Raw genomic sequence first — 27,015 nt, 5'->3', positions numbered from 1 at the left:
TGCTATTCAGGGTTACAATTCTATGTGGAGTGGCAGGATTAGAACCCAGGTACTCTGAACACAGTCTTAGCGTCTTGACCTAAGTTTTTTTGTCCCACTCGGTCCTGCAGCCATTAAGTCCCAAAGAATCACACAGATGTCTACATAAGTTATAAACTGATTGGCCCATTAGCTCAGGCTTCTTCTTAACTAATTCTTATAACTTACATTAGCCTATAATTCTTATCTGAGTTAGCCACGTGGCTTGGGACCTTTTTTGGTGAGGCAGTCACATTTTGCTTCCTCTGAGGCTGAGTCACAACTGCAGACTGCACTTCCCTCTTCCCAGCATTCTCGTTGCCCCACCTCTACTTCCTGTCTGGCTACTGGCCAATCAGCATTTATTAAACAAGTACAAGAAACAAATCTTTACAGGGTGAAACCATTGTCCCACAGCATTAGTGGTTACTATTAGAGATATTTCCTTCTTAAGTTTTGATGAAGAACAGCAATGTGGTTAAATTGACCTACAACTAAGGGCTCATTCCTAGGCTAAAGAGACACCTACATGTAATTTTCAAAATTAATAGAAGAGCTGAAGAGGAACTTTGTAGTTGGAAGCTGCTTGTTTGTTCCTGGCTGCCCCGACCAGAATAATCACACAGAAGTTGTTGTAATTATAACATTGCTTGGTCTATTAGCTCAGATTTCACATTAAGTAACTCTTACATCTTAAATTAATCCATTTCTATTAATCTGTGTATCACCATGAGGCTGTTGCTCTCCGGGTAAGGTTCAGGGCATTCTTTCCTTTGGCAGCTCCATGGCATCTCTCTGACTTCACCTACTCTCTCTCTCTATCTATATATATATATCTGGTCTATCCTGGCTATATTCTACCCTGCCATAAGCCAAATCATCTCTATACATTAGCAATAAAAGCAAGACATATACAGAAGTACATCCCATATCAGTACTTTCTGTCATCTTCTGTCAGTGACAGAGGACTGGGGTTTGGAGATTTGGCAGAGCTAAGACATGTGGCTCAGGGGCAGAGCACCTCCTCAGCATGCAAAAGTCCCTGGCTTTCATCTGTGGCACCACAAAACAGGAAGCACGGGTTAGCAGAGGTCTTACCTCACCTTGTGAGGAACAGACATTGTCTTTGGAAATTTGGGAAATGATGAATTATTATTGCCTTGTAAACAGACATGCAATTGGATCAAGGAAAAGAATCCATACTGGTTTTCATTGAGAAGGGAAGGTTATTAAAATAGAAAGACAAAATGGGAGTGCCAGTGCTCACTTACTAGGACAAGGTCACCTGATATGGCCTCAGGGAACGGAAACAGTCTCAGGTTAAGGGACCACAACAAGATAAAGGCTGTGACAATTTTATTGAGAGCAATAAGAATTTTATACCTTCATAAGAAACAGATGATAGTGGCAATTGCCAGGATCAATGCAATTTGCTTCTCAGAAAACAATGAAGATTGCAGGTTATACAGGGTACCCAAGATTAATGTCTAATAACTATTGTCCTGTCAAATTTCCATGCTTCCTTGACTATTAGGGGGAACAGAGAATGCAATATAGCCTGAATGTTTCATGCCTGAGTGAGTGCATTCATCTCTTGGGTACTGTAAGGCCCAGTTTACCCCAGGAGCCAAGAACTCTAACTTGAAAAACCTATGACTCATGCCTCTCAAGGAAGCTAGGCCAAGGCAGTTTGATGGTTCCCTGCAAGCCAAGACAGAAAAAAAAGTTAAAATGATCCCACAGAGCTTCGACATATGAGATACATCAGACATGTGGATGCTGTGCAGATATAGGGGAGGGCTTAGGAGGGCGGCTCACAGACTGTCAATGGCTCTGAACATCCCATAGGATTAAAATATGGATAAACCACATTAGGGAAGGAAGGTATACAGAATCTATAGATGAGAGCTCCATGGTTGGAAACATCATAAAATGAGAGAGTGCAAGCTTTACAGTCCAGGAAAACCCCAACACGAGTGGGAGGAGGAATCAGAGAGAGGAGCAAAACACTGGCATTGTGGGTGACAGAACACTCTTCAAAGGCATTATACACAGACCTGTTCATCATCCCTATAACCCAGTAGCCATATTTGGGCTGATAATTTACATGTTGGTTAACATCAGAATTATATTTGGCCTTGACGCCCTGTTGATTGATTGAAGGAAGCTGGGGTTTAGCACATCTTCCATCATTTATTCCCAGGAGCCAGGCATCACATCTAGACACGTCGACTTCCCAATAATGTTTCCCTGAGTGGATGGCTGGATACCCTAGGACACCTAAATCATAGGATTCAGAAAGTTGTAAAATTCTTCTATAACAACTTCTATGTTGTGTTTGTCTTTTGTCCATGTTAATGACAATGTTTTTAATGTTGAGTTGACACAGGGTCACGTGAACTGCAGAAACATAAAACATATAAATTAAGAGTCACATGAGGAACAAGGTACTGCCTTATTTGTGATTTAAGTAGCAGAGGCCTGAGAAGAAAGTGAGAGAGAATTTGGTAGAGCCATTTTTAAAGTCAAAGAGAGGAATATTGCTGTGCATATTGGGAGCAATAACATAAAACGTAAGTATTAGTAGAGAAATAAACTCTGAAAGACATTAAGACGAGAGAGGCTGATGGTGTGATTTCTCCTTACCCCAGTGGCGCTGTGCTTCCCGGAACACTGAAATGACGAAAATGCACAGCATTAAATGAAAACAAGGGAATCAGAACATTAAAGTCAATGTGCTCTGCAGAGTGGGGGAAGGTCTGGAAACTGTGACATAGGACGGGATGAATGATGATAAATATGATGACATCACTGGGACACACTTTCTGCTCTTCTCAGTTTCTCTACCCTTAATCAGAGACATCAGTCTCTATCCAGAGAGTGCAGCCCCAGTCATCCCAGAGTCCCCCAGGAAACCACAGAATGTAGCTGCTCTCACCTTGAAACACTTCTAGCATGCCCTTCAGATCCAGAGCTCGGAAGATCTTTCTCTCTTTTCTCGAGATGATTTCGGGCTCTTTCAGTCTTACGTTCTGACTCCTAGAAACAAAAGATTGACCCCACATCTCAGACAGTGTGACCTCTGACCACCATTGACTCCCTACCACTCCCTATTATTCTGACTATAGAGGTCCTGGAGCTCTCCTGAGAATTCTGAGAAGGGGGAGAGAGGGTAGATACTAACTCTGCAGACATGAGAGATACAGTCATGACCCCTCCTGCTTACTTGCTATGGGATGTTGGGAAAGCCTTACTTCTCTGGAGCAGAGCTCCTCACTTGTACAACCAAATACTTGCTCTCTGAACTTGTATCCTTCATTCTAAATTTTTAAGACATGATGAATTAGTGAATTTCAAAACAAATCAAACTTAGGTGACTAAAAAAACTTATGTGTGCTGGGCATGGAGTTAGAAGCCTTCAATCCCTTTACTCGGGATGCAGAGGCAGGTAGATCTCTGACATCAAGGCTAGCTTGGACTATAGAGTGAGTTCCATGTCCATTAAGGCTACACAGAGAAACCCTGCCATAAAAACAACAGCAACAACAGCAAAACAGACCAACAAAGAAACAGACAGAGAGACACAAAGAAACAAACAAACAAATAAATAAATGAATAGATAAATAAGAAAATTTGTGTTTTCCAGGAGACTGGATAAAGCCCGGACTTCAAACACTTTCGTCAATCTGGACACTCTTGGCCAGCTTCTGTCTCTTCTGGTTCCTTTTTAAGAGATGACAGTTTTTGAAAAAAAGACTGAAATATCAAACTAATGCTGACACTGAATATCCAGACCTCAGCGGGAGGCAGTCTCAGTCAGTCAGTAAGATGTATCTGCCTCTTACCTGTCCATAGTTGTAGCCTGACCTTAGAGCCTGACCTCAGTCCCAGTCATAGGAAGAAGCCAATCAGAGCCCAGCAACACCTGACCCCACAGGGCAAGGACAATCAGAAATAGACAAACAAAACCAGATGTCCTCATGTTGAGAATCAATGCTGCAACTTCTTACAGCTTGAGTCAACCCCAAGTGTGTAACTATGTCGTTTTGGGGGGCTTGGGTCTGTAGCTATGCAGTGCAGGTTTGGAATTCTCCAATTCCTCCTCATTTTGCCTGGCCACCATACCGCCTCCCCTTTTTGTTTTGCATTGAATTTTGTCTCTTGGTGGTATTTTGGAGATCAGGACTTTGGACACAAGAACATGAGTCTGCTGCCGACAGCCTGGGTGTGACTCTTTACACACAAGGGCACAGCTTTCCAGTCTTCTGAAGTGTGTGGTTCACATGGAACAGTTGTGCTCCCTTTTCTATCCCCATGAGAAATACACAGATCCACAGGAATATTTCCCAGTATACAATTCTGTGAACCCTGCAGACAAGGAAGACAGATAAATTTTTGAATCAAGTACCTATGAGCTGCAGACAGAGCCAGACACAAACATAGAGCACGGACAGAATGATGGAACCACAAGGAGTCTGAAAGCTCCTGTGGCTCCATTTGCCTCTTCCCACTCTGAGCGTGACTCTGTGACTTCCCTTACCCACACCCCTAAAAGAGAATCAAATCTGTCCCCAGTAGTTACAAAACAGTCAGAGGCTGCCTTTCCTCACCTCCTCTGCCTTCTTATTGGAACTTCAGAATAACATTTGTCTAAATTCCTCCAAACCTATGAGACATATATTTCAGCTGAATACTAAATCATTCTCAACAGACAATAGGACTGTTCATCCCTGTCAGCCCAAACATACCTTGTTAAAACACAATTCACACCCTAGAGAAAAAGAAAAAAAAAAACATAGTTTATAGCATGTACTGAATGTTCTTGTAAATCCTGGTTACAGGCTTACTGGTTACAAGACAAAGTCAAAAGAGAATTAAGGCCCGACACCCACACCTCTCAAAGACATGATATATACATGATGCCTGGATCTTTACTTAACTTATATGTAAACTAATAGACTATTTTCTGTACTACAAGGCTTTGGAGAACAAAGATGAATAAATGATCATTTGAAAGCTTACATTGGATTTACTGTGCGTACAACTAAACACGTGGACAATGACTCTATTCATGCTCCATGTTAGCCCTCCATCACTTAACATAAACTAACATGTCTGAGAAGCTGATTTCTACATTATTTTAGTCATTTAGACACAATTTAATGTGTTCGGAATGAAGAAGATTGTCTGATCCTTAAATCCAACTAACTGTATCTCTTGGTCTCTTTTTTTTTCTCTTTTTGATGTGGGATTCCCCTCTTTATGCTGTGAATGTTTTATTACCATTGTTTAAAAAAGAAACTGCTTTTTGCCTATGGCAGTGCAGAATAGGGCAAGGTGGGAATTTTAATCAGAGATAGAGGAGAAAAGAAGGTGAAGTCAGGGAGATGCCATGTAGCTGTCCAAGGAGACAGCTGCCCTGGAACCATACTGGTAAGCCCCTAGCCTTGTGGTAAAATATAACACAATAGGAATTGGTTAATTTAAGATGTAAGAGTTAGTTAATAAGAAGCCTAATCTGTTGACCAAGCAGTGCTATAATTAATACAGTTTCTGTGTGATTATTTCAGGTCTTGGCAAGTGGGAAACAAACAAGCAGTCTGTGACTACATCTCTCTGCAATTGTCCTGTCATGAAAAGAAATTAATCTAAAGAGACATGTGTGTCTCTCAATTTGACACAAGTTTGAAACAATGACCCCTTCTAAAATGGAAAATTTTCCAGGAATCTCACACTGGGAGAAGGAAAACAGCTCTTGCCAGAGGGAGAGCTGTCCTCCTAAAAAGATTTCAAGCAGTTTTAATTACTTGCCAGGCCACCTTAAAGTATGTGTATGTACCCCGATAATGACGGGAGAAAGATATACAAGACCACATCTAGTCCTGGATTGCCCATATATGCATATATTTTGGCCAATTACCATTTGCTCTTTGGGTGTGGTTGAACTATCTGCGAACATCCACTTTCCAAAGTTGAATTTGGTATGGTTTAGACTTGCACAGGACTGGGGTCCCTGTGCCTTTAAATTTAAGGTATAGTGTACATTTTCCATTTTAAGCTGGGCATTTCTGTAGTTTCTTGCTGTCTCCACCTTGGGCAGTTGTGGATTTTACTTTAAAACCTGTTGGCCTGTAACTCATCATATAGACCAGACTGGCTTTGAATCCATGTAGCTTCATTTGCTTCTGCATTCCCACTAATGGGATCAAAGATGTGAGTCAGCACACCTGGCGGTAGGTTGGGAAGCTTATATTTAATTTTTATTGTGTGCATCTCATGTTTTGTTTTTGTGTATGATAAGAAGCTCTCAAGTTCTGGGATTACAGGCAGTAGATGGTTGGCTACACATGACTTTATTTATATAACATAAACCAAAAAAGCAAATTTCATAGAAAAAAATTCTGGGGAGAACTTATCATTCTAGTTATAGATGAATTCTGATGTTCAAACTTGTCCTCATAGAGATATCTGTATGCTCATGTCCACTGAGTCATTATCATGGCAGATAAAATTGAGCCAACTGGAGAACCAATCACCAGATAAAAATGGATAAAATAATATGATAAGCATATAATGTTAAAACATTAGACATTCAAAGCTAGAAGTATTGCCATTTGTGGTAACTTGATGAACCCAGAAAATTTATGTTATGCTAAACCAGATAGGCACAGGAAAAAACAACAAACAACACTAAGTGATGTAATTATATATGTGTCATGTACAAAAATTGACCTCACAATAGTAAGGATTAGAATTTGGGTCATTAGGGGTTGGAGGAAGAGAAAGGTGGGCAGATTCTTTGGTTAAGAGATGCAATTTCAGTCCTGTAGATTTTGGTGGCTGTAGTTACTTCCTACATTAACTAGCTTAGTTTAGCCGAATATGTCTAGTTCCCTGTATATAGGTGATAACTGAGTGATATCAATAATAATTAAATCAACACAATGGAAACCAATAAATTAAAGGCATATGATAAGTTACCAGAACTACTAAGGTCGATAAAATTCAGAATTGAGATGAAAGAAATAAATTCCTACAAGATATTCATTACCAGAATATGCCTTTAGTTTAAAGTATTTAAAAATGCCATAGCTATAAAATACCATACAAACTTTATACCTGCAAGGATAGAGAAGACACCTTTCAGCTCAGCAATCAAAGACAGAGGAGGGAAACTGTCTGAGATCTTGGGTGGCAAGTCCCCTTTCACTGACCACATCACTGAATCAGAGGCAGTGGGGGTGAAACTCTCCAAACTAATCTCAAATTCAGGTGAAGTGACAAATCACTGTTGAATATGCTTCACACATGCTCACAATGCAGTAGGATAGTAACTACCCATGATGCAACAGATGTCTCTAAGATTCTGCTACTATACTTTATTTGATAAACTAAAACATGCAGTTTCTCCTGGCCATCCAGAAATGTGATGATTTCCCCAGCTACAGAAAATGGTTCAGGAAAAAGTTCAGGGAGAGTTCAGAGTCCTACTGTCCTCATCAGGGAGATCACAGCAGCACAGAGGGAGGGAAATGGCTTCCAGGTGTCCTGACTCTCAGAATAGACCTCCTGCAGACTTACCTGCAACATCTCTATGGCTGAGCACTGCAAGTGATGCTCCAGATCTGAGATTAGGTCTCTAACTGACTCCCTCTGCTTCTTCAGGTCAGTTTGAGAATCTTCCAGGATATCCAGAATGTCTTCCTTCTCTTTCATGAGCTTCTCAACCTCATTCTTCTCCTTGGAGTCCAGGAATTCCCGCAGTCCTTTAAACTCCTTCTGAACGTTTTCTACCTCACTCTGTATTTGTTTCTTCAAGGATTAAAAAAAGTGGGATTTATTCAGACTGTTTTAATGGGACAAAGAAACAGAAAAATATTTGTTCTGATTGGGAGTTCTCATGGGAAATGAGCTTGGGTTGGGAAGGGAGTCGTAGGGAAGCATGTGTCTCTTTTCAGTATCTGTTCATGATATTCCAAAACAAAGATCTTAGGTCACCTTTACCATGGTCATTTGAGCCAAATTGGGATTGAAGGCTGTGGCTCAGTTTTCACACAGATGTCCCTGATCCCTTTTCCTGTCTATATACTCCTGATCCTACCTCTGAACCTCTGAGAGAAGCTAGCCCCGGAATAAAACTGTGACTGTTCCCAAGCATCTTCCCAACAGTCAGAGTTCCATAAAGCACTACAGGAGGAGTCCCAGGACTCAGTGCCATTCTCACCAGGCTCCTGCCGTGGTGTCACCTCCTCACACAGCCAGGCTCAGCTGTGATGCACTCTCTGTGCAGCCCCAGCTCCAAGGGAATAGGCAGAGAGGACTAATCAAGGCCTCTTGTCCCCATCAGCACCCAGGAATGAAGAGCCAGGGAGCTTCTTGTCCAGGTCCCTTTGAAGCATCAGGCTAACTCCTTTAAGATATAGCGTCCCCACTTGCCTCCCAGGAAACTCTCTTCTTTTGAAGGTCATCTTCCCACTGGTCACATCTTTTCTCATTAGCCATCTGCATCTTCAGGACACTCTGGAGCAGCTTCTGCGGGAGAGGAATTGTAGCAGAGTCAAGCTGTGTGCCTAGTAGGACAGCTCTCTTAGCCAAAGGCCAAGAAATCCTTCAGGAAAGACACGAGGTCTAAAACTGTTCTCTTTTTAATATCTTGTGCCATGATTTGTGCACATAAAGTAGGTAAATCTTCATCTTCAACTCAATCAATTTTTGCATATACACACACAATCCCCAAACAGACAAAGACACAGAAATGTGTCTCAGTTAGTGATCCCACCAAGCACAAACTTGTTACTTTGATTCTGTTATCAATATACTGGAATAATTTTGTTATGTTTTCTGGTCTTTCCTATAAATATATACACACATCATATGCCTTGCTGTTGACACACGTACATTCTTTTTTTTTTTTTTTTAAAAAAAAAAAAAAACTGGATCTTATTGTGTAGGCCTGGCTGTCCTGGAATTTCTGTGTAGATCTGTATAACCTCAAACTCATCACTTGCCTGAGTTCTGGGACTGAGCCAAGCACTACCATACTGGTCACATGCACTTTTTTTTGTCATTTCCTTTTCTTTTTATGAACTGTAGGTTTTTCTGTATTCAATATTTTTTCTTCACTGAAATATTTTTTTCATAAAATGTATTTTGTTTACAGATTTCCTGGCCTGCATACCTCCCAGTTTCTTTCTATCTCCCTTCACATTCAGATACATACTTTGTATGTCTCTTGCTAAAAAAGAAACAGTCATCTAAAGAATAATAAGGGAATAAAATTAAATACAATAAGAAATCCTTTGGAATTTGACAAAACAATAAAATAAAAAAAGAGCAAAATGAAAATCATAAAAAATGCATATGGATGCAGAGACACACAGGTTTCCAACTTATGGGAATCCCATAAAATCCCAAGCTTTAACATAAAAACAACGGAACTGTAGAGTAGAAAAAGCAAAAATACAAAACTTAAACAAAACAAACAAAATACCAAAAATTCCTTCAAAACAAAAAACCCAAGAACAACAACAATAACAACAACAAGACAAATATATCAATAAACGAAACACCCCAGTATTGTTTGACATCCATCAATTGTAGGTGTTTAAGTAGAAAGAGAAGCTCACTAATATGCTAAGTCTTCATTTTCCAAAGTAGCAGGGAGGTGAGTTGGGTCTCTTGGAAAGCACTGACACCCAGGTAGCTCACTCCAGTTACTTTATTTAACCATGTACAAGGTTAAGAGGGCTGGGGAAGGTTCCAATTAATGAAGTTATTTTGCTCTGGCTACCTTTGATTTGTAGTAAAGAGGGTCTCTTGTTCATTTCCTGGCTACCCAGTAGCTCAGACCCGAAATAATCACACAAAAAATGTATTATTTAGATTACTGCTTGGCCCATTAGCTCTAGCTTCTTATTGGCTAACTCTTACATATTAAGTTAACCCATCTTTATTAATGTGTGCATCATCATGAGGTCGTGGCCTGGAAGCAAAATTTCAGCGTGCCTGTCTCCAGTGACAGCTCCATGACGTCTCCCTCACTCTGCCTTCTTTCTCTCAGCATTCAGTTTGGTTTTCCCTTTCCTAGCCAACTTCTGCACTGCTATAGGTCCAAAGCAGTTTCTTTATTCACTAATGGTAATCACAGCAAACAGAGCTGATTCCCACATCAGAAAGGAGATATCCTATACAATTCTTAGCTTTGTTTGACTATGGCTAGCAATAATCAAAAGTAAGACCTCAAGGTCTTCCAGAAGTATTTTAGTACAGAGTTTGGTGCAACTGCAAGCCCTCATGTAACACCAAGTATAGATTCCCCAGACAACATTCTTCAAGGTTTAAGCATGCTCAGAACAATTTCTCTGCCTCTACTGATTAACACAAACATAACAAAGGCTTTGATGAATCATTTCACTCAAAGTCAGACATAAAGGCTTCACTGTAGATATCATCACAGTCCAGACTTAACCTTATAAGAGAAAGAACCTCCAAATATGGGTTCCCTTAATGTTGTTCAGTCATCAGTCTACTGCTGAGAAGGGGAGCTATAAAAATAGTTCATTTCCCCATTGATATTCCATGGGAGCAAAGTAAGTTTTCATTTACAAGTAGCTATCAATGGGAAATTGCTTCTGGGTTAGGGATGGCTCATATGCCCACTTCTCCCATCTTGAGGATCCCATCTGGTGCAAACCCTTGCAGGCCTGGTGCATGTTGCAACAGTCTCTGGTGAGGGGCAAATGCCTATATTATGGGACTTAACTACAGCAGGAACTGGGTAGGACAGAAACCCTCCAACAAATGGCACCAACGTGTGGATGCCTGTATCCACATAAAGCTTGACAGAGTTTGGGAAGTAATTCTAGACAGAAAAGAATAGAGTTAAGCATGGATTATTGATAGCAGCATTTTCTCCGGTGGGCTCTGCATGCTAGAGGCAATCATTAAGAGAGGCTTCCTGACTTAGCTTTAGCTGCAAAACCCTGCAGCTCTTTAAGAGGTCCTGCCACAAAACACTTAAACAGTGTTGATGAAAAACTGATCGCATGTTTTTTGGTTTCCATCCATAGCAGGAAAAAAAGCCACATTATTTTAAAATGCCAGCTTTCTGGGCTGTCCTGCCAGGACAAAATCTGACTCTTTCAGGCAGGTGGCCTGACTATGGAGCATTAGAGTGTGGTCTGTGAGCATACTGCTGAAGCTTGCTTGCTGGCAGGGACCTTGAAATGTCATAGAGTTGTGGCAATAAACGTGGCTATATCCAGTACCTCCACCATGAGGCTGGAATCTCAGAAAGCTAACAAATGGGTTGGATCCAGACATCAAAGCCACAGCTTTAATCCTACCCATATTGCTTAGCAAATTTAAGACTCATGTGGTCAGAAAAAGAGAGAGAGATGCAGTACTGATAGATTCAAAGACAAAAAAATACTTCTAAATTGTTTACTGTGTTTAAACACACATGTAGGGTTGAGAAAAAAAGGAAAAAAGGAGAGTAGTTGAACGTGGTGGCACACACCTTTAATCCCAAAACTTGGGAGACAGAGGCAGGCAGACCTCTATGAGTTCAAGGTGTTATGGCACATACCTTTAACCAAAACTTGGGAGACAGAGGCACACAGATCTCTGCGAATTTAAGGTGTGGTTGCACACACTGTTACAAGGAACAGGGCCCCTTGTTTATCCCTGCTGCCCAGCTAGCTTAGTCCCTGAAATAACCACAAAGAATCTGTATTCAGTAAAACACTGCTTGCCCCATTAGCTCTAGTTTCTTATTGGCTAATTCTTACATTTTAATATAACCAGTTTCTATTCATCTGTGTATCACCACATGACTGTGACTTACAGGCAAGATTCTAACCAACGTCTGTCTCAGGCAGGAGATCCATGATGTCCCTCACTCTGCCCTTCTTCCCAGCATTCAGTTCTGTCTTCTATGCCTACCTAAGTTCTGCCCTATCAGGCGCAAAGCAGTTTCTTTATTCATTCAGCAATGAAAACAAGACATGAACAGAAGAACCTCCTACACCAACACACCTTTAATCCCAGCTTTTTGGAGGCAGAGGCAGGCAGATCTCTGTGAGTTAAAGGACAGTCTGGTCTACAGAGTAAATTCCAAAACAAAGATACAAAAAGAACCTGTCTCAAAAAGCCAAAAATTAAAAATAAAAGAAATAGAGGTTAAAATAAAGCCACATAAAGATAAAAAATACACAGAGAGTCTGGATGCTGTATGTTATTATGTTCTCTTTGAATTGTTTGAATGCTGAGGAAAGAGCAACAGCTGCTAAAAGATATTTATTTATAAATGTTGCTGAATTAATCCTAGATAGATATTTTGAAACTACCTTGACGTCGAAATGAAGTCAAAAGGTATGTTAGTTTGGAGAAGGGAATTTACTTTTGTTTCCACAGGATATAAGAGGCTATGGATTCATTCTGAGTCAAGAAAAATCAGATTTGATCAAGGAAGACACCTGAGAAATCTCTGGTAGGAACAGATGGCTCAGATGTCAGAGTTCTACATCCAGAACTGATTCAAGATGCCGCTCAAGATGATCAAGTCTCACAGGATACTCCAGTCAGGACTTGATCATAATTCTAAATTTTCTTTAGGTTCCCACAAGATTATCAGCACTCCCAACTAGCAGGAAGCAGCCTGAAAAACCACACCCACATTCCCAAAGCATGGACTATGATCAGGAGAAAAGCTAAACAAAGATTATTAAATTCAGAGGTCCTTTTTTTTTTAAAGAAGAGGGGAAGTGGTGTGGGACAAATGTCAATTTGTCAATTATGTTCTGTCAATTAAATTTTAAATAAATGCTGATTGGCCAGTAGCCTGGCAGGAAGTATAGATAAGACAACCAAACAGGACGTAGAGGCGGGTCAATGAGAACAGGAGAATTTTGGGAGGAAGGAAGCACATTCCTCTGCAGTCCTGACCAGCAACAGAAGAAGAAAGATGTAACTACTTCACTGAAAAAGGTACTGAGCCATGTGGCTAACATAGACAAGAATAATGACCTAATATAAGTTATAAGAGTTAATATGAAGCCTGACTTTATAACTTTATAACTAATGTAGACCTCTGTGTGATTTCTTTGGGACTTAACGACTGCAGGAATCAGGCAGGACAGAAAATTCAGTCAACAAGTCTCCATGAGTTTACAAGTAGGCTCAAAAAAAAAAAAAAAAAAACCCTGAAAACAAAAATCTAACACAGAACTTGCCTCTGTGCATCTCACTATGGAATTCTTTCCCCTTTTCCCAGATGTTTCAGCTGCTACATACACATTCTCTTTACTGCTGTATGTCAGTCATTTACTAGTTACATGGTTGGAGTCACTGGACTGGATTTTAGGTAGTATGACTGAATCTGACATAAACAATGAAAGACGATAAATATGGACTAAATTACCTGTTCTATTATTGGCTTTTCTTGATCATTGACTCAAATTCATAGGGACAGTTACAAAACAGTTTTTCCATCTTAATATTTGTACTCCAGGTTGATTCTTATAAATTAAGTGGAATAAACCACCATGTCCTTTCAGGATTCTAAACAGGATTTTAAATGATGTAACAACCCCAGAGCCTATAATGTCCAGGTAATTGACCTGTCACACCAACTGGAGATTTCCCATCTGTTACTGTCTCCTGCTCTGTGTCCCACACCTTCCCACTTCCTACCTTGTACTTATTGGCCATCTCTTCAATGAGAGCTGTTTGGTGACCACGGTGCTCCTGAGATCTCTCACAAAGCCAGCAGATGGCCACCATGTCCTTCTCACAGAAGAGCTGGAGTTTTTCTCCATGAAGTTCACAGACATTCATGTGCTGCTCCTCCTCTGGGCTGGACTTGAACTCCTTGAGCCTCTCCACTATGTTGGCCACATGCCAATTAGGCCTCAGATTCCCAAACAGGTAACTATCTCGGCACACAGGGCAGATGCCCTCCCCTTCTTTGCCTTTGCTGGACTCAGAGTTCAGAGTGATGCAGGCTCGGCAGAAGATGTGGTCACAATCTGCACTCACAGGTTCTTTCAGAAGCTCCAGGCAGATAGGACAGGTAACCTCCTCCTTGATCATCCCCAGGACTGACAAGGCCATTGTTGCTATGATGCTGAGTCTGTCTGTGTGTACTCCTGACACTTCTGCTCAGGTACCTGTGTGACTGGGAGGATGAGAAGGGGACAAGAGAGAAAGGGAAAATCAGCACTGAACTGTGAAGAGATCAATGAATGCCCTCGATGATAAGGGAAAAGTACAAAGGAGAGAAATACAGAGGGAAGTTCAGAGACATGGCAAAGGAGCATGTTGTCATCCTTTCAAGTTCTTTGCTATATTTCATCCCAAATAACTAATTTCAGATGCAGAATTAGTATTACCTGTCACTGAAGAGCAGCAAGAATGTGGTTCCTTCCAATGGCCTCGTGTACCCAAACTTTCGTCCTTTCTTTTCTTTCCCAGGACAAAATCACATCTTCAGTGTTACAAGCATCAAACTACTCACGTCTCTCCTATCTCCTTCATCAGCACCAGTCATTGTGACCCTCTGATCTTCTCCTTACAAGTCTCTTACCAGAGAGTCTGGGGGCTGACCTGAAGTATATACTGTCATCTCTTGATGACATAGGCAATGATTTTTCCTATTGATTAAGAGTGTTTATTACTCTGTAGAAGATCCTAGATCAGTTCCTGGCATTCACATGAAGCAGCTCTTAGCTGCCTGTAAATTTAGGAATCCACCAGCTGTGACCACCCCAACCATCCTTTCAAATGTGTATACACACAGGAAGACCCACAAATATAGAATTCAAAGCAAAATAAAACATAGTTACTTGCTTTTTGTTTTTTTTGTTTTGTTTTTTCCAGTAGTGTTTGGATTTTACCCTAGGATTCTGGCCTATGTGCTCTCTGGTTCTTGGTTGCCCATGCAATGTCTGGTCAGGGTTCATTCCCTTGGTACAGGCCTTCAGTCAAATCCGACCTTGGTTGGCTACTGTCACCAGTTCTGTGACCCCACTGTGCTAGCATATCTCACAGGCAGGACAGACTGTAGGTGAAGGCTTTGTGACCTGGTTGGTGACTGCATTCCTTTTGGTAGCCTGCAGAGGACCTTCCTTCACCAGAGAGACTAGATGTAGAGATGAAGGCTCCATGTAGGCACCAGCTCAACTTCTTCATGTTCAGTGAATTCTGTGTGGTGTGCTCCTAGGCAAGGAGAGTCCACTGTCCTTTTCTAGAGGGCAACCCTTTGGCTTATAAAGTATGATTAATAAAAACTCAGACACAAATATTGAGGTTCAATCAGAAGATCAGAAAAGCGAAACAGCCAGTGACTGGCTCTTACCTCTATCTCAGTCTAAAATGGTGATCTTGCCTCCAGGGATCTCAGGAAGAGCCTGAGCCTGAGGTATTATCTCCTGTTTTATAATGCTCTTTAATTCAGGGTTTACAGGCAAGCACAACTACTACCTGGTTTCTTTCTTTCTTTCTTTTTTTTTTTTTAAAAAAAAAAGATTTATTTATTTATTTATTTATTATGTATGCAACATTTTGCCTCCATGTATGCCCACATGCCAGAAGAGGACACCAGATCTCATTACAGATGCTTGTGAACCACCATGTGGTTGCTGGGAATTGAACTCAGGACCTCTAGATGAGCAGCCAATGCTCTTAAGCTCTGAGCCATCTCTCTAGCACCTACTGCCTGGTTTCTATGGCAAACTAGTGTGGCTACTGGGATTAAAGGTGTGTATCATTGTTGCTTTGTTTATAAGGCTGACCAGTGGGGCTGTTTCACTCTCTGATTTGCAGGCAAGCTTTAGTTATTAAAATACAAACCATACTAACGAATATCTTGCATATCACCATAGAACCTTCATCTGGCGATGGATGGAGATAGAGACAGAGACCCACATTGGAGCAATGGACTGAGCTCCCAAGGTCCAAATGAGGAACAGAAGGAGGGAGAACATGAGCAAGGAAGTCAAGACCGCAAGCGGGGCACCCACCCACTGAGACGGTGGGGCTGATCTATTAGGAGATCACCAAGGCCAGCTGGACTGGGACTGAAAATGCATGGGATAAAACCATACTCACTGAATATGGTGGTCAATGAGGGCTGCTGAGAAGCCAAGGACAATGGCACTGAGTTTTGATCCTACTGCATGTACTGGCTTTGTGGGAGCCTAGCCGGTTTGGATGCTCACCTTCCTAGACCTGGATGGAGGGGGGAGGACCTTGGACTGCCCACAGAGCAAGGAACCCTGACTGCTCTTTGGACTGGAGAGGGAGGCCTGAGAGGAGTGGGGCATGGGGAGTGGGTGGAGGGGGAGGGAAAAGGGAGGCGGGGAGGAGACGGAAATTTTTAATTTAAAAAATTTAATAATAAAAAAAATAAAAAAAAAATACAAATCAAATCCACTGTAGTTTTTTCAAGAGTTTCGGTTGTTTGGGGTTTTCCGTCTGATCCTCTAGGCCAACAATTCTTTTGAATACAACCAAGTCCCATCACCGGAATCCTTGTTTGTTGACAAGGGAGTGCCTGTTGGGACTTCATATTCTCCATTAGTAGGGGACCTCATTAGGATTTCTTAATATATTTTAGGACGTTTCCATTGCACTAGGTTGACTTATAATCCTTCAAATGCTCCCCCATTTTAGCAAAATTTATCTTTTTAAAAAAAATATTTATTTATTTATTTATTATGTATACAATATTGTGTGTGTGTGTATGCCAGCAGACCAGAAGAGGACACCAGACCCCATTACAGATGGTTGTGAGTCACCATGTGGTTGCTGGGAATTGAACTCAGGACCTTTGCAAGAGCAGGCAATGCTCTTAACCTCTGAGCCATCTTTCCAGCACCAAAATTTATCTTTTTTAAAAAAAATACACGAAGTAAAAAAAACTAGGTTTGTTCAGTTCAAACAATATGGCTACAGACAGATTGTTTGTTTTGTGGCTGGGGTATGTGACGGATAAGGAAAACTTCATGCTGTGTAAACATCTATTCTATAATCCTAAAAGAGAAGCTCCTGGCTACTCTCACTCCTTGCTACCTTCCCCAAATTGTAAAAGTGCTATGAGAGAAGTAACTGCTTCCTCTGACTTCAGGAACCCACTTACTGCTGTGTGAGAGAGCTCCTCACAGCTGAGGGAGTACAAGCAGTTTCTCACTCAGCTACACATTCCACACAAATGAGATAATTGCTGTCCACCTGAAAACACCCCTCCTCCAGCCTCATGTGTGACAAGCCTTTCATTTGTCCTTTAGGCTGTTGTTGGCCTACTAGGAATAATTAATAAATCCAGGTAATTATAATTTGAGTCTGTGGTCTTTTCTGGTGAAATTGAGCTCTGTAATGTTATGCCCAAATTCGTGAAGTGCCCACAAAAACCCTCAAGGAAACCAAGAGTCCCATTAGTAAAAGCAAAGAGCCTTTATTTTAATAAAGTTTGCAAACTCGATCTCTCTGCATGTCCTACATATTGGAATAAACGGAGAGCCCGGAGCTCAATTATAATTGGGTTTTTATAGTAATAAGGTGGGGGTGAGGGGTCTCTGAGGTTCAGGACCTCTGATTGGATGATATTTGTCTAGGGTTTCCTGGTGAATGTGTGCTGGCAGGTAATCCTATCTACAGCTTTGAATGGTCTGTTCTTCGGTGGTGGTTGAGTAAGCTGCTCAGCTTGTGTTTCATCCTGCAAACAGGAATTGCTTTAGGGTAAACTACTGAGACTCAGGCCTCTTATTTCAATTAATGGATGACCAGAGTTCTACTCTGGCAGGTGATAATGGTTGGAAGTAAAGAACTTCCTTTGGGTGACCTGCCCATACTTAGCTTATCATGGCTGACCCCCACAGTAACATGTGAAACACTTATTTATTTATTTATTTATTTATTTATTTTTTATGGTATTTACAGCCTGACCACAGTTTCCCCTCCCTCCTCTCCTCCTAGTCCTACTCCCAAGCTCTTCCCTTCCACCCTCCCATCAACTACTTCTCCCATTATGTTCATCAAAGGCAGGCCTCCCATGGATGTCAACCAGCCATGGCCTATCAAGTGCAGGTAAAAGCTTTTTTTTTTTTTTATGATGAAACTTGAAAGTAGTGAAATCATATAAAAAATGGTTCTTTTTCCAAATAGGCTGGGCAAAAAAATTGTCCCAGGACTCATTTACAAAGTAGCATTTTCTAGAACAACTTAATGTGTACTCACTATATGCTGGCGAGTTTAAAACCTGGAGAACTCTAATGTGTGCATTGTAATATCTCATAACATATGGCAGTAAAGAGAGTCAATGCCTAAGGTCAGGAGGGAGGGGTCCACAGCTGATGAAGAGCAGGGGAGAGCTAAGGGAAAGAGGATGGGCTCATGACAGTCCTCCAATCAACCTGGACACAGGAGACCTGGCCCGTGTCCCCTGGTGTCTACATTAGCTTGGGTGGAGCTGGGATTCCTTGCTCCCTGTCCTTTTGTGGCTCTCAGGATCTTCCTATCAGCAGAAATCTTTCAGTCTTCATAGCATTAAAATCAGTCAGGAGCTTGTGCTGTTCCTTGAAAGGTAGAAATGTCCTGGAGCTGCATGTTCTGTAACCCCAGTGCCTAGGGAGGGTGGCACAGGTCTGTTAGATGAGGTTAGCCTGAACTATGTAAGCGTACGGTGTCCCAGATGAAAAGAAAGGCTGTGACTTCAGTAAGTGTGGGATTCCACTGTTCTCACACACGGTCTCTTTCTTCCCCTGTCACCTCCTCTGTCTATTGACTTGGAATCAATTCCTGCCTCTAGGGCAAACTTGAAAGTGCCCGCAAACCCACTAAGTGCACCATGATAATCAAGAACACCATTTGGGTCTTTCTTTCTTTGCTTCTTTCTTTCTTTTCTCTTTTCTTTCTTTCTTTCTTTCTTTTTTTCTTTCTTTCTTTCTTTCTTTCTTTCTTTCTTTCTTTCTTTTCTCTTTTCTTTTTCTCTCTCTCTCTTTCTTCCTTCCTTTCTTCCTTTCCTTCTTTCTTTCTTTCTTTCTTTCTTTCTTTCTTTCTTTCTTTCTTTCTTTCTTTCTTTCTTCTTTTTCCCTTTCCCCCTTCTTCTTCTTCTTCTTCTTCTTCTTCTTCTTCTTCTTCTTCTTCTTCTTCTTCTTCTTCTTCTTCTTCTTCTTCTTCTTCCTCCTCCTCCTCCTCCTCCTCCTCCTCCTCCTCCTCCTCCTCCTTCTTCTTCTTCTGGATGTTACCTTTGGATCCCAAGGGATGCCTTGGAGTTTTGATTTTTCTGCATCATCTTACTTTGTAGCAGGAATTACTAGTCTGAATTTCATCTAGGCATGCAGACATGGACCAAGGGAAAGGCAGGCAAGGGTAATGACCTTTAAGTAACATTAGGAATTCTCTACAGACTTGAGGCTTTCAACAGTACAAGTAATGTACGAGAGGCTCCAGAAAGATTGGGACTTCTAATTACAGAGACAGAAGCAAAGGGAGAGATAACATAGAGCCATCGGTAAATACACTATTACACAGTGAGACCTTCAACTCCACATTCAGACACCACTCTGCCTTTACTCAAACTGTGTAATTTGAAAATTTTCTTTGTCAAGGCCACACCTCCCTCTGTCCCCCACCCCAGCAATCAGCAAGGAGCCAGTAGTTTTTTCCTGGCCCTTATCAGTTTCAAATTAAACTCACCAGAACAAAGAGTGTTTTATTCCAAATTCTGCCCTCTATATTTGCTCTCAGGCCTTCAGACACCAACCAAGAGATCCTGAATTTGTGAAGAGGAGCGAATAGAGGCCACAGTGTCCTGAGGACTCTCACTAAGTCTGATGTCTGCCGAGCAAGAAGAGAAATGAAAGTTAAGACTTTTAGGGCTGAAACTGAGGAATAGAAACTAAATAACTACCAGCCAATGGGATGCTAGCACATTGGTATCTGGGGTTCTACCATCAGAGAAAGTCATTTCCCCTAATTCAGCTCTGCCTTCCCCAAACTTAGGACACAGTGCTACAGGAATTTGTCAGGTTATTTGTTCAGGCTCATGTTACAATCATCTAAAAATGTCTTGATCCTCTGGAAAGCTGCCCCTATGGAAAGAAAGCCTTTGCCCTGGAGGAGGAAGCTGCAGTTCAGGGCAGCTGCTCACAATCAAGATTCCCACCCAGCAGGGACAGGGTGGGAGGAGCCCCATGCAGTGTCCTGCAGAGACACTTCCCACACTCCCAGCAGTGAAACTAGCAAGCTGCAAGGGCTCTCCAGCTGCCCAGGGGTGTTCTGCAGATTAGGTATTCTTTTGCTGCCCAAAGTAGGGCCTCTTCCCAGTCCTAATCTGATGCATTCATTATATCCCTTTGAGGAATTCCTCCCCAGAATGGTTTTATAGGCTCCATATGAGTTAGGATTTTATTACAGACCTCTGATATTGACTCAGTGTCCCCTGAATTAGAAGTTGAAATTTTGCAGGGCTCAGAACAAAACAAGATTCAGTTGGTACCCTGCATGCCCAGCAATCCGGCAACCCTGGCATGGATTCTAAATGACAGGAAACCAGATGTGGTGGCATATAGGTGTGTAGTCTGCCTTAGTTAGTTTTGTATTGCTGTGAAGAGATACTATGATCATAGACATGATGATGACAAACAAAGGTGAACATTTCGTTAGGTCTGTCTTACATTTCTGAGGTTTTGTTCAGTAGTATTCATCACAGTTGGAAGCATCGCAGCTTGAAGACAGACATGTTGCAGAGACTGCTATGCCCTTACATGAGCATGCAGCAGGAAGAGAATGAGCTACTTCGTCTGTGATGTGGGATTCACCTACGTATGCTGTGAATAAAGAAGCTCGTCAGCCTATAGCAGGGCAAAATATAGCCAGGTTGGAAGAGATCTATAGAGAAAGTAGGTGGAGTCAGAGAGATGCCATGTAGTTGCTGAAGGAGACAGACACTGGAAGGAACCTCACTAGTAGGCCACTACCTTGTTGCAATACAAAATAACAGAAATGGGTAAATTTAAGATAAATTTAAATTAAAGAGTTAGTTAATAAGAATGCCAAGCTAATAGACCAAGTAGTGTTGTAATTAATATTGCTTCTACGTGATTATTTTGTGTCTAGGTGGCTGGGAATTAAAGAGCAGTCTCTGCCTACAGGCCTGGCTGGAGCTACTGAAACCCCAAAGCTCTTGCTCAGGACACACTTCCTTCTACAATTCCAAACCTTCTCAAACAAAGTCCCACCTACTGACAGTGCTGCTTACTGCCCATGAACCAACTGAGCCATTTTCATCTTGACCACCACACTGTGATAATGACCATGTCTGGGACACTGTATGATTCAGAATAGTGTTTCATTTGGCGCTTACAGCTTCAAAGGGTTAGGGATCATGACTACCACAGTGGGGAACACGGCAGCAGACAGAGAGGCACTGTGACTGTGATGGCTGTTCCTCGTTGTCAACTTGAGTCCATCTAGAATTAACTAAAACACAATGACTAGGCACTTGTGAGAGATTTTGCCTTAATTAAATTATTTGAAGTGGGAAGACCCACTTCTAATGCAGATCTTTGAGGCAGGAAATACTCTCTTAATTTAGATCTTCCCAGGTTGGAAGACACATCGTTAATCTGCACCGCACCTTCTGCTGGCAGCCTGTATAAAGGACATGTATTAAGGAACCGTGTCCTTTCTTTGTGTGCTTTCTCTTGCTCTCACTAGCAAGTCTACTTCTTCATTGGCATTAGAGTCCATTTCTTCAGGATTCTGACATGTACTGAAGATCACTTAAGTTATCAGCTCGTGGACTGAGCAACTACTGGATTCTCAGAACGTCTGTCAGTAGACAGCCATTTTTGCGTTAGTTGTCCTGTAAGTTATTCTAATATCTCTAATATCGGCCCCTTATAGATTCAGTCTGTAAGATCTATTCCTTTAGAACAGTGGGGTTCTCAACCCAAGTTTCATGCACCCTTGGTGAGCCTCTAACTCCAAAATATTTGCATTATGTTTCATAACAGTAACAAAATTACAGTTATGATGCAATAGCAAAAATAATTTTATGGTTGGGGGCCACCACAGTATGAGGACTGGTATTAAATGGTCACAGCATTAGGAAGGTTGAGAACCATTGCTATAGAGAATCCTGACTAATACAGTGTTGAATCAGGGGGTGAGAGGTCACAACTCGAGACACAAACATGAAGCAGAGGGTAGAGAGCATTGGTAATGGCCACATGTACTGAAACTTCAAAGCCTGCAACCAATGATACACCTCCTTCAATAACGCAAGTCATTTGTTCCTTATTCTCTGACCTTCTGAAGAGTGATATAAGGTGTGGCAGATAAACAGACATGTCACCACAATTTGAATTTTACCAACATACTTGGGTTTTCTTCCTACTTCTCCTCTGCTTTTGAAATATGGTCTCATGGTAGACCCTAGTTTGACCTCTGAGCTCCTGCTCCCTCAGCTCCCCAGTGCTGAAATCAGGAGCTTCCTCTGTTACTATTTTAGTTTGATCTTTGCCCATCTAGAGATTGAACCCAGGGCCTTGTGAATGCTGGGATAGTGCTCCATTGCTGAGCTAAATCCCATGCTGAAGCTTCACATCTTTTTTTTTTGTTGTTGTTTGTTTGTTTGTTTTTGTTTTTGTTTTTCGAGACAGGGTTTCTCTGTGGTTTTGAGCCTGTCCTGGAACTAGCTCTTGTAGACCAGGCTGGTCTCGAACTCACAGAGGTCCGCCTGCCTCTGCCTCCCGAGTGCTGGGATTAAAGGCGTGTGCCACCACCGCTCGGCAGCTTCACATCTTGATGAGGTCATGAGCCTATACTGTAATTCTTCCTAGGGACACAACTGATGTTACACAATGTTACAATGTACCTATCCCTCTGAATTGTGAATAATGATGGAGAAACCTTTTACCATTTTTGTTTTGTTTTGTTATTGAGGCAGAGTTCTTCTCTGTATCCAAGCCTGGGATGGAACTCACTATGTGCTTATGATGCTCTCTCCAATCCTACCAATATCCCTCCCTATCTTAAACTCCTGAGTACAGGGTTGAGGAATTAGGTCTTTATCCCTACCAAATCTTAAACAATGTATTCTCTGCTTTCTCCTAAAGATTTCTTGTGTTAGTGATGAGTCTGCCCCTTCTACTATGCTCTACCTATATTAACTGCTTTCCTCAACACTTTTCTCGAAGTGCAGGAATGTCACTGCACTGATCTTCAAGCAACTGTGTAAGGGCTGTGAAAGAATTACAAAGTTTTCAAGGAAATTGTTTTCCATTGATTCTTCAGAATACTTAGAATATGAGCTTTGCTAACATGCTTATCATGTGATAATTTGTACATAATGGGAAGAGCATGGTTTACTCAGTTTCCTGTTGGTCTTTTGTCTTTGATATTGACTAGTTTATCTCACTATAATTTTAAGAATGCATTTTATTTGAGGTGTCTTTTCAAAATTTGGATTGAGTTCAGAGAGATAAGGGAGGGAAGAATTAAGGGATGGATATAAGATTGGTTCAAGTTTGTTCTAGTAAAGTAAGCAAAATACAGTCAACAGTGAGTCTTCTTCTAAATTCATTACACATATTTTCTTAATCTATACAGAATCGAGTAGATAAAATCAGATTCATGTTAGTCAAAAATATCTACAAAATATATTTGAAAAGCAAAACAGAACTGCCTCTTAACAATTCACATCCTCACGAGAGACGTGGGCTGTAGAAATAAAGCAGTGTGTTTAGCACAAACTAGAAGGTACCTGGATCAATTTTTCAGTTATTTCATCTGCAGTCTGAAAGAGGTAGATTTTTCTGCCACACCTGAGAACTGAATCGTGATAACCAGGTGTGTAATACAGGCAGTTGCAAATATAACTAAAAAATACTGGTCTCAAGACCAGGATATGTATTTCTACAAGTCTGAGGAGGAAATGGCCTGATAGCCAATGTTGCACAAGGAGAATGGCCTTTTGTTCTGTCCCGGCTGCTTGGCTATCTTACACCCAAAATAACCACACAGAAATTGTATTAGTTAAATTACTGCCTGGCCCATTAGTTCTAGCCTCTTATTGGCCAATTCTTATATCTTAATTTAAACCATTTCTATTAATCTGTGTATCTCCACGTGACTCTGGCTTACCAGGAAGATTTTAACCAGCGTCAGTCTCAGACCAAAGATTCATGGCGTTCTCTACTATGCCCTTCTTCCCAGCATTCACTTTTGTCTTCTCTGCCTACCTAAGTTCTGCCCTATCAGGCCAAGGCAGTTTCTTTATTCAACCAATGAAAGCAACACATAAACAGAACGACCTCCTACCCATTTCCACTTTTCTGTTTAAACAAAAAGGAAGGTTTTAATATAATAAAATTACATATAGCAGGTATCAAGCAAGAATTACAGATACAATATTTAGATCTATTTTATCTTTTATAACAATGGAAAACTATAACTATCTATCTATTCTTCAACTCCATCAAAGACACCAAAAGCATATAATATTACTTAAGTAAACAGGGAGTACATTTCAAGCAACCTCCAAAACTCTAGAAATGACAGAGATATCTCACTGCCTGGACAGTCACCCAAAGTTCTTCTATACCATTGGTGCATCCATCTTCAGCCTACAGGCCTATAGTATCATGCAGACTTTTCCATGAAGCAGGAAATTTCAAAGACAGTTCAGTCACTTTTTTTCTATGTCCTGCAGAATGTCTCACAGACTCTTTTATGAAGCAGGAACCCTGGAGGATCATCTCAACTTTAGGCAATTTGAGCAGTCATATGTCTGTGGGTTTTGCATGTCCAGTGAAGCAGTCCAGGCAAGAACAGTTTCTTGCCCAAATGGCTAGCAAACTCCATAAGGAGCCTCTTCGATGCCCATCTCCCTCTTGAAGTAGCTGGTGCTACCAGGAGCAGATTTTTTTCATTGTCATGAAAAGCCCTAGATATTAAAACATTTTAAATGCTATATTCTGTAGTCTTTGAAAGATATGAAGAATGCTTATCTAACTGAAATATATCTCTATATATCTAGAAAATCTAACATGACTACATGTTTGACTATTATCAATGATTATCCATTAACAACCTATATTGCCTAATTATACATTTTGAATGAACTACACAATCACAATACCTTAATCAAGAACAGAAATATACATATAACAAGATTGACCTTAAATTTATATCAATAAAGCAAGATCCATACCAAGGTAAATTATTCATATCTGTATCATATTCACCTTTAAATATAAAAGAACCTTTATAAACAATATTTGAGAATATGGGTGCAGTTTTTTTTCTCTCCAAACTGCTTTGTGCTGTATGGGGGTGCTGTTGTGCTAGGTTAATCTCAGTTAACAGTTGGGCAAAGCATTTTCTTTATGGGGGTGTTCTCAGTGATCATTCAGGAGGCCTAGGTCTGTGAAACCAAATTTGCATGGAGACAATCCACAGGTTCTCATCTTTTGTGAAAACAAAAGAAAAACCTCTTTTCCAAAGCATCATATCCTTAGACTCAAATTTTGAAGTCATAATACCTTTATAATATACATGTTGATTTAGCTTAGCAGCCCAGACAATGAGATGTGTCTCTGTACTTAGCTCCTTTACAGTCAAAAAATTTAAAGAAAACAAACACAATGATATACAGAATCCAGACTCTCTGTAAATTTTCCATTTTTATGTGGCTTATTTTTTTTAACTTCCTTTAATCTATGATTATCTGTACTCTGTTTCTTCAAAGATTTTACCTATTTTAAAAAAGCATTAACTTATTTTATGGCTCTCTATTCTCTTCTCTTTCCCAAGCCTACGTACATTTATACAACACTGTGACCCATTTAGAGGTCTTTTATGTCTGAATCTGTTTTATTGTGAAAATGTAATTCTTTACTGTCTAGAAGAGCTTTTAAAATGCTAAGAGCTTGGTTGCATCTGCTCTGGATGTTGGCTCCACCTCTCTTCAATTTTAAAATGGTGGATGTACCACCAGTGCTAAATCTGGGCTACCAGGCAGGAGCTGCCCTCAGCAGTCCAACCAAAGAATGAGCGTGCTGCACATAAATCCTTTTTATCTGAGTTACAGCCAAATGTGCCATGCAGGGCACTGCACAGGTGGAAACATCTCGCTGTATGGTGGCTGGAATCCGCCATGCTCTCCTGCCTGCCCAAGCCTAGTAGACCTAATCCCGCTGCCTGTACAAACAGGAAGACCTGAGCCATGGGCATAGTCTCATCTACTTTCCTCCTGACACTGAGTGGGCACACAAACACCCGGGCTTACAAATGCTCCATAGCTGGAGTTTGCACTGGAGACAGGGCCCAGGAAGCCTTGTTTTAAAATCGCAGCTTTTTTCCCTGCTGCTATTGCTGAGTCATGAAAATCTGTCTATGGCATGCCACCAGTAAACAGCAAAAAGCTGTGTTAAACTCTGTTTTTCTGTGTGTCTAGAATTAAGTTCTCTCAGGTTTTTAAGTGGATTTAGTCCATCATGTTGGTGCCAAATCGTTGTACCAGGTGGATGGCCCTTTGTTCTGTTCCAGCCACCTGGCTAGCTTATACCCAAAATAACCACACAGATATTGTATTAATTAAATCACTGCCTGGCTCATTAGCTCTAGCCTCTTATTGGCTAATTCTTACATCTTAATTTAACCCATTTCTATTACTTTGTGTATCTCCACATGACTCTGACTTACCGGCATGATTCTAACCAGTGTCTGTCTCAGGCCAAAGATTCATGGCATCTGGCATTCTTCTATTCTTCCCAGCATTCAGTTTTGTCTTCTTCACCTACCTAAGTTCTGCCCTATCAGGCCAAAGCAGTTTCTTTATTCAACCAATGAAAGCAACACATAAACAGAAGGATCTTCTACACCAATCCAAGACCCATGTTTTTGCTGTATTTTGAAGTCTACTGCCACTATAAATAAACATCAAGGTTGCATGATGGTGCACCAAATGTAGTAAGTGATTTCAATATTTAT

At 41.0% G+C, this 27,015-nt stretch overlaps 1 protein-coding gene across 1 annotated transcript; it reads right to left on the bottom strand.

The window, feature by feature from the left end:
- Positions 1–1,478: 1,478 nt before the first annotated feature.
- On the bottom strand, positions 1,479–19,816 carry LOC130879964 (tripartite motif-containing protein 30A-like). The gene is made up of 8 exons (XM_057778776.1): positions 19,714–19,816; positions 13,711–14,194; positions 8,455–8,550; positions 7,600–7,830; positions 4,767–4,789; positions 2,957–3,057; positions 2,665–2,691; positions 1,479–2,418 (listed from the first exon to the last, which is right to left on the bottom strand). The coding sequence occupies exons 2-8, from the start codon at positions 14,128–14,130 to the stop codon at positions 1,820–1,822; spliced, it is 1,497 nt and encodes a 498-aa protein (XP_057634759.1). The 5' UTR covers positions 14,131–14,194; positions 19,714–19,816; the 3' UTR covers positions 1,479–1,819.
- Positions 19,817–27,015: the final 7,199 nt, after the last annotated feature.

Source organism: Chionomys nivalis, chromosome 8 (genome assembly GCF_950005125.1).
Source record: "Chionomys nivalis chromosome 8, mChiNiv1.1, whole genome shotgun sequence".
In the NCBI taxonomy this organism is placed as follows: Eukaryota; Metazoa; Chordata; class Mammalia; order Rodentia; family Cricetidae; genus Chionomys; species Chionomys nivalis.
The sequence above is the reverse complement of the archived record's forward strand: the minus strand, read 5'-3'. Positions and strand labels throughout refer to the sequence as shown.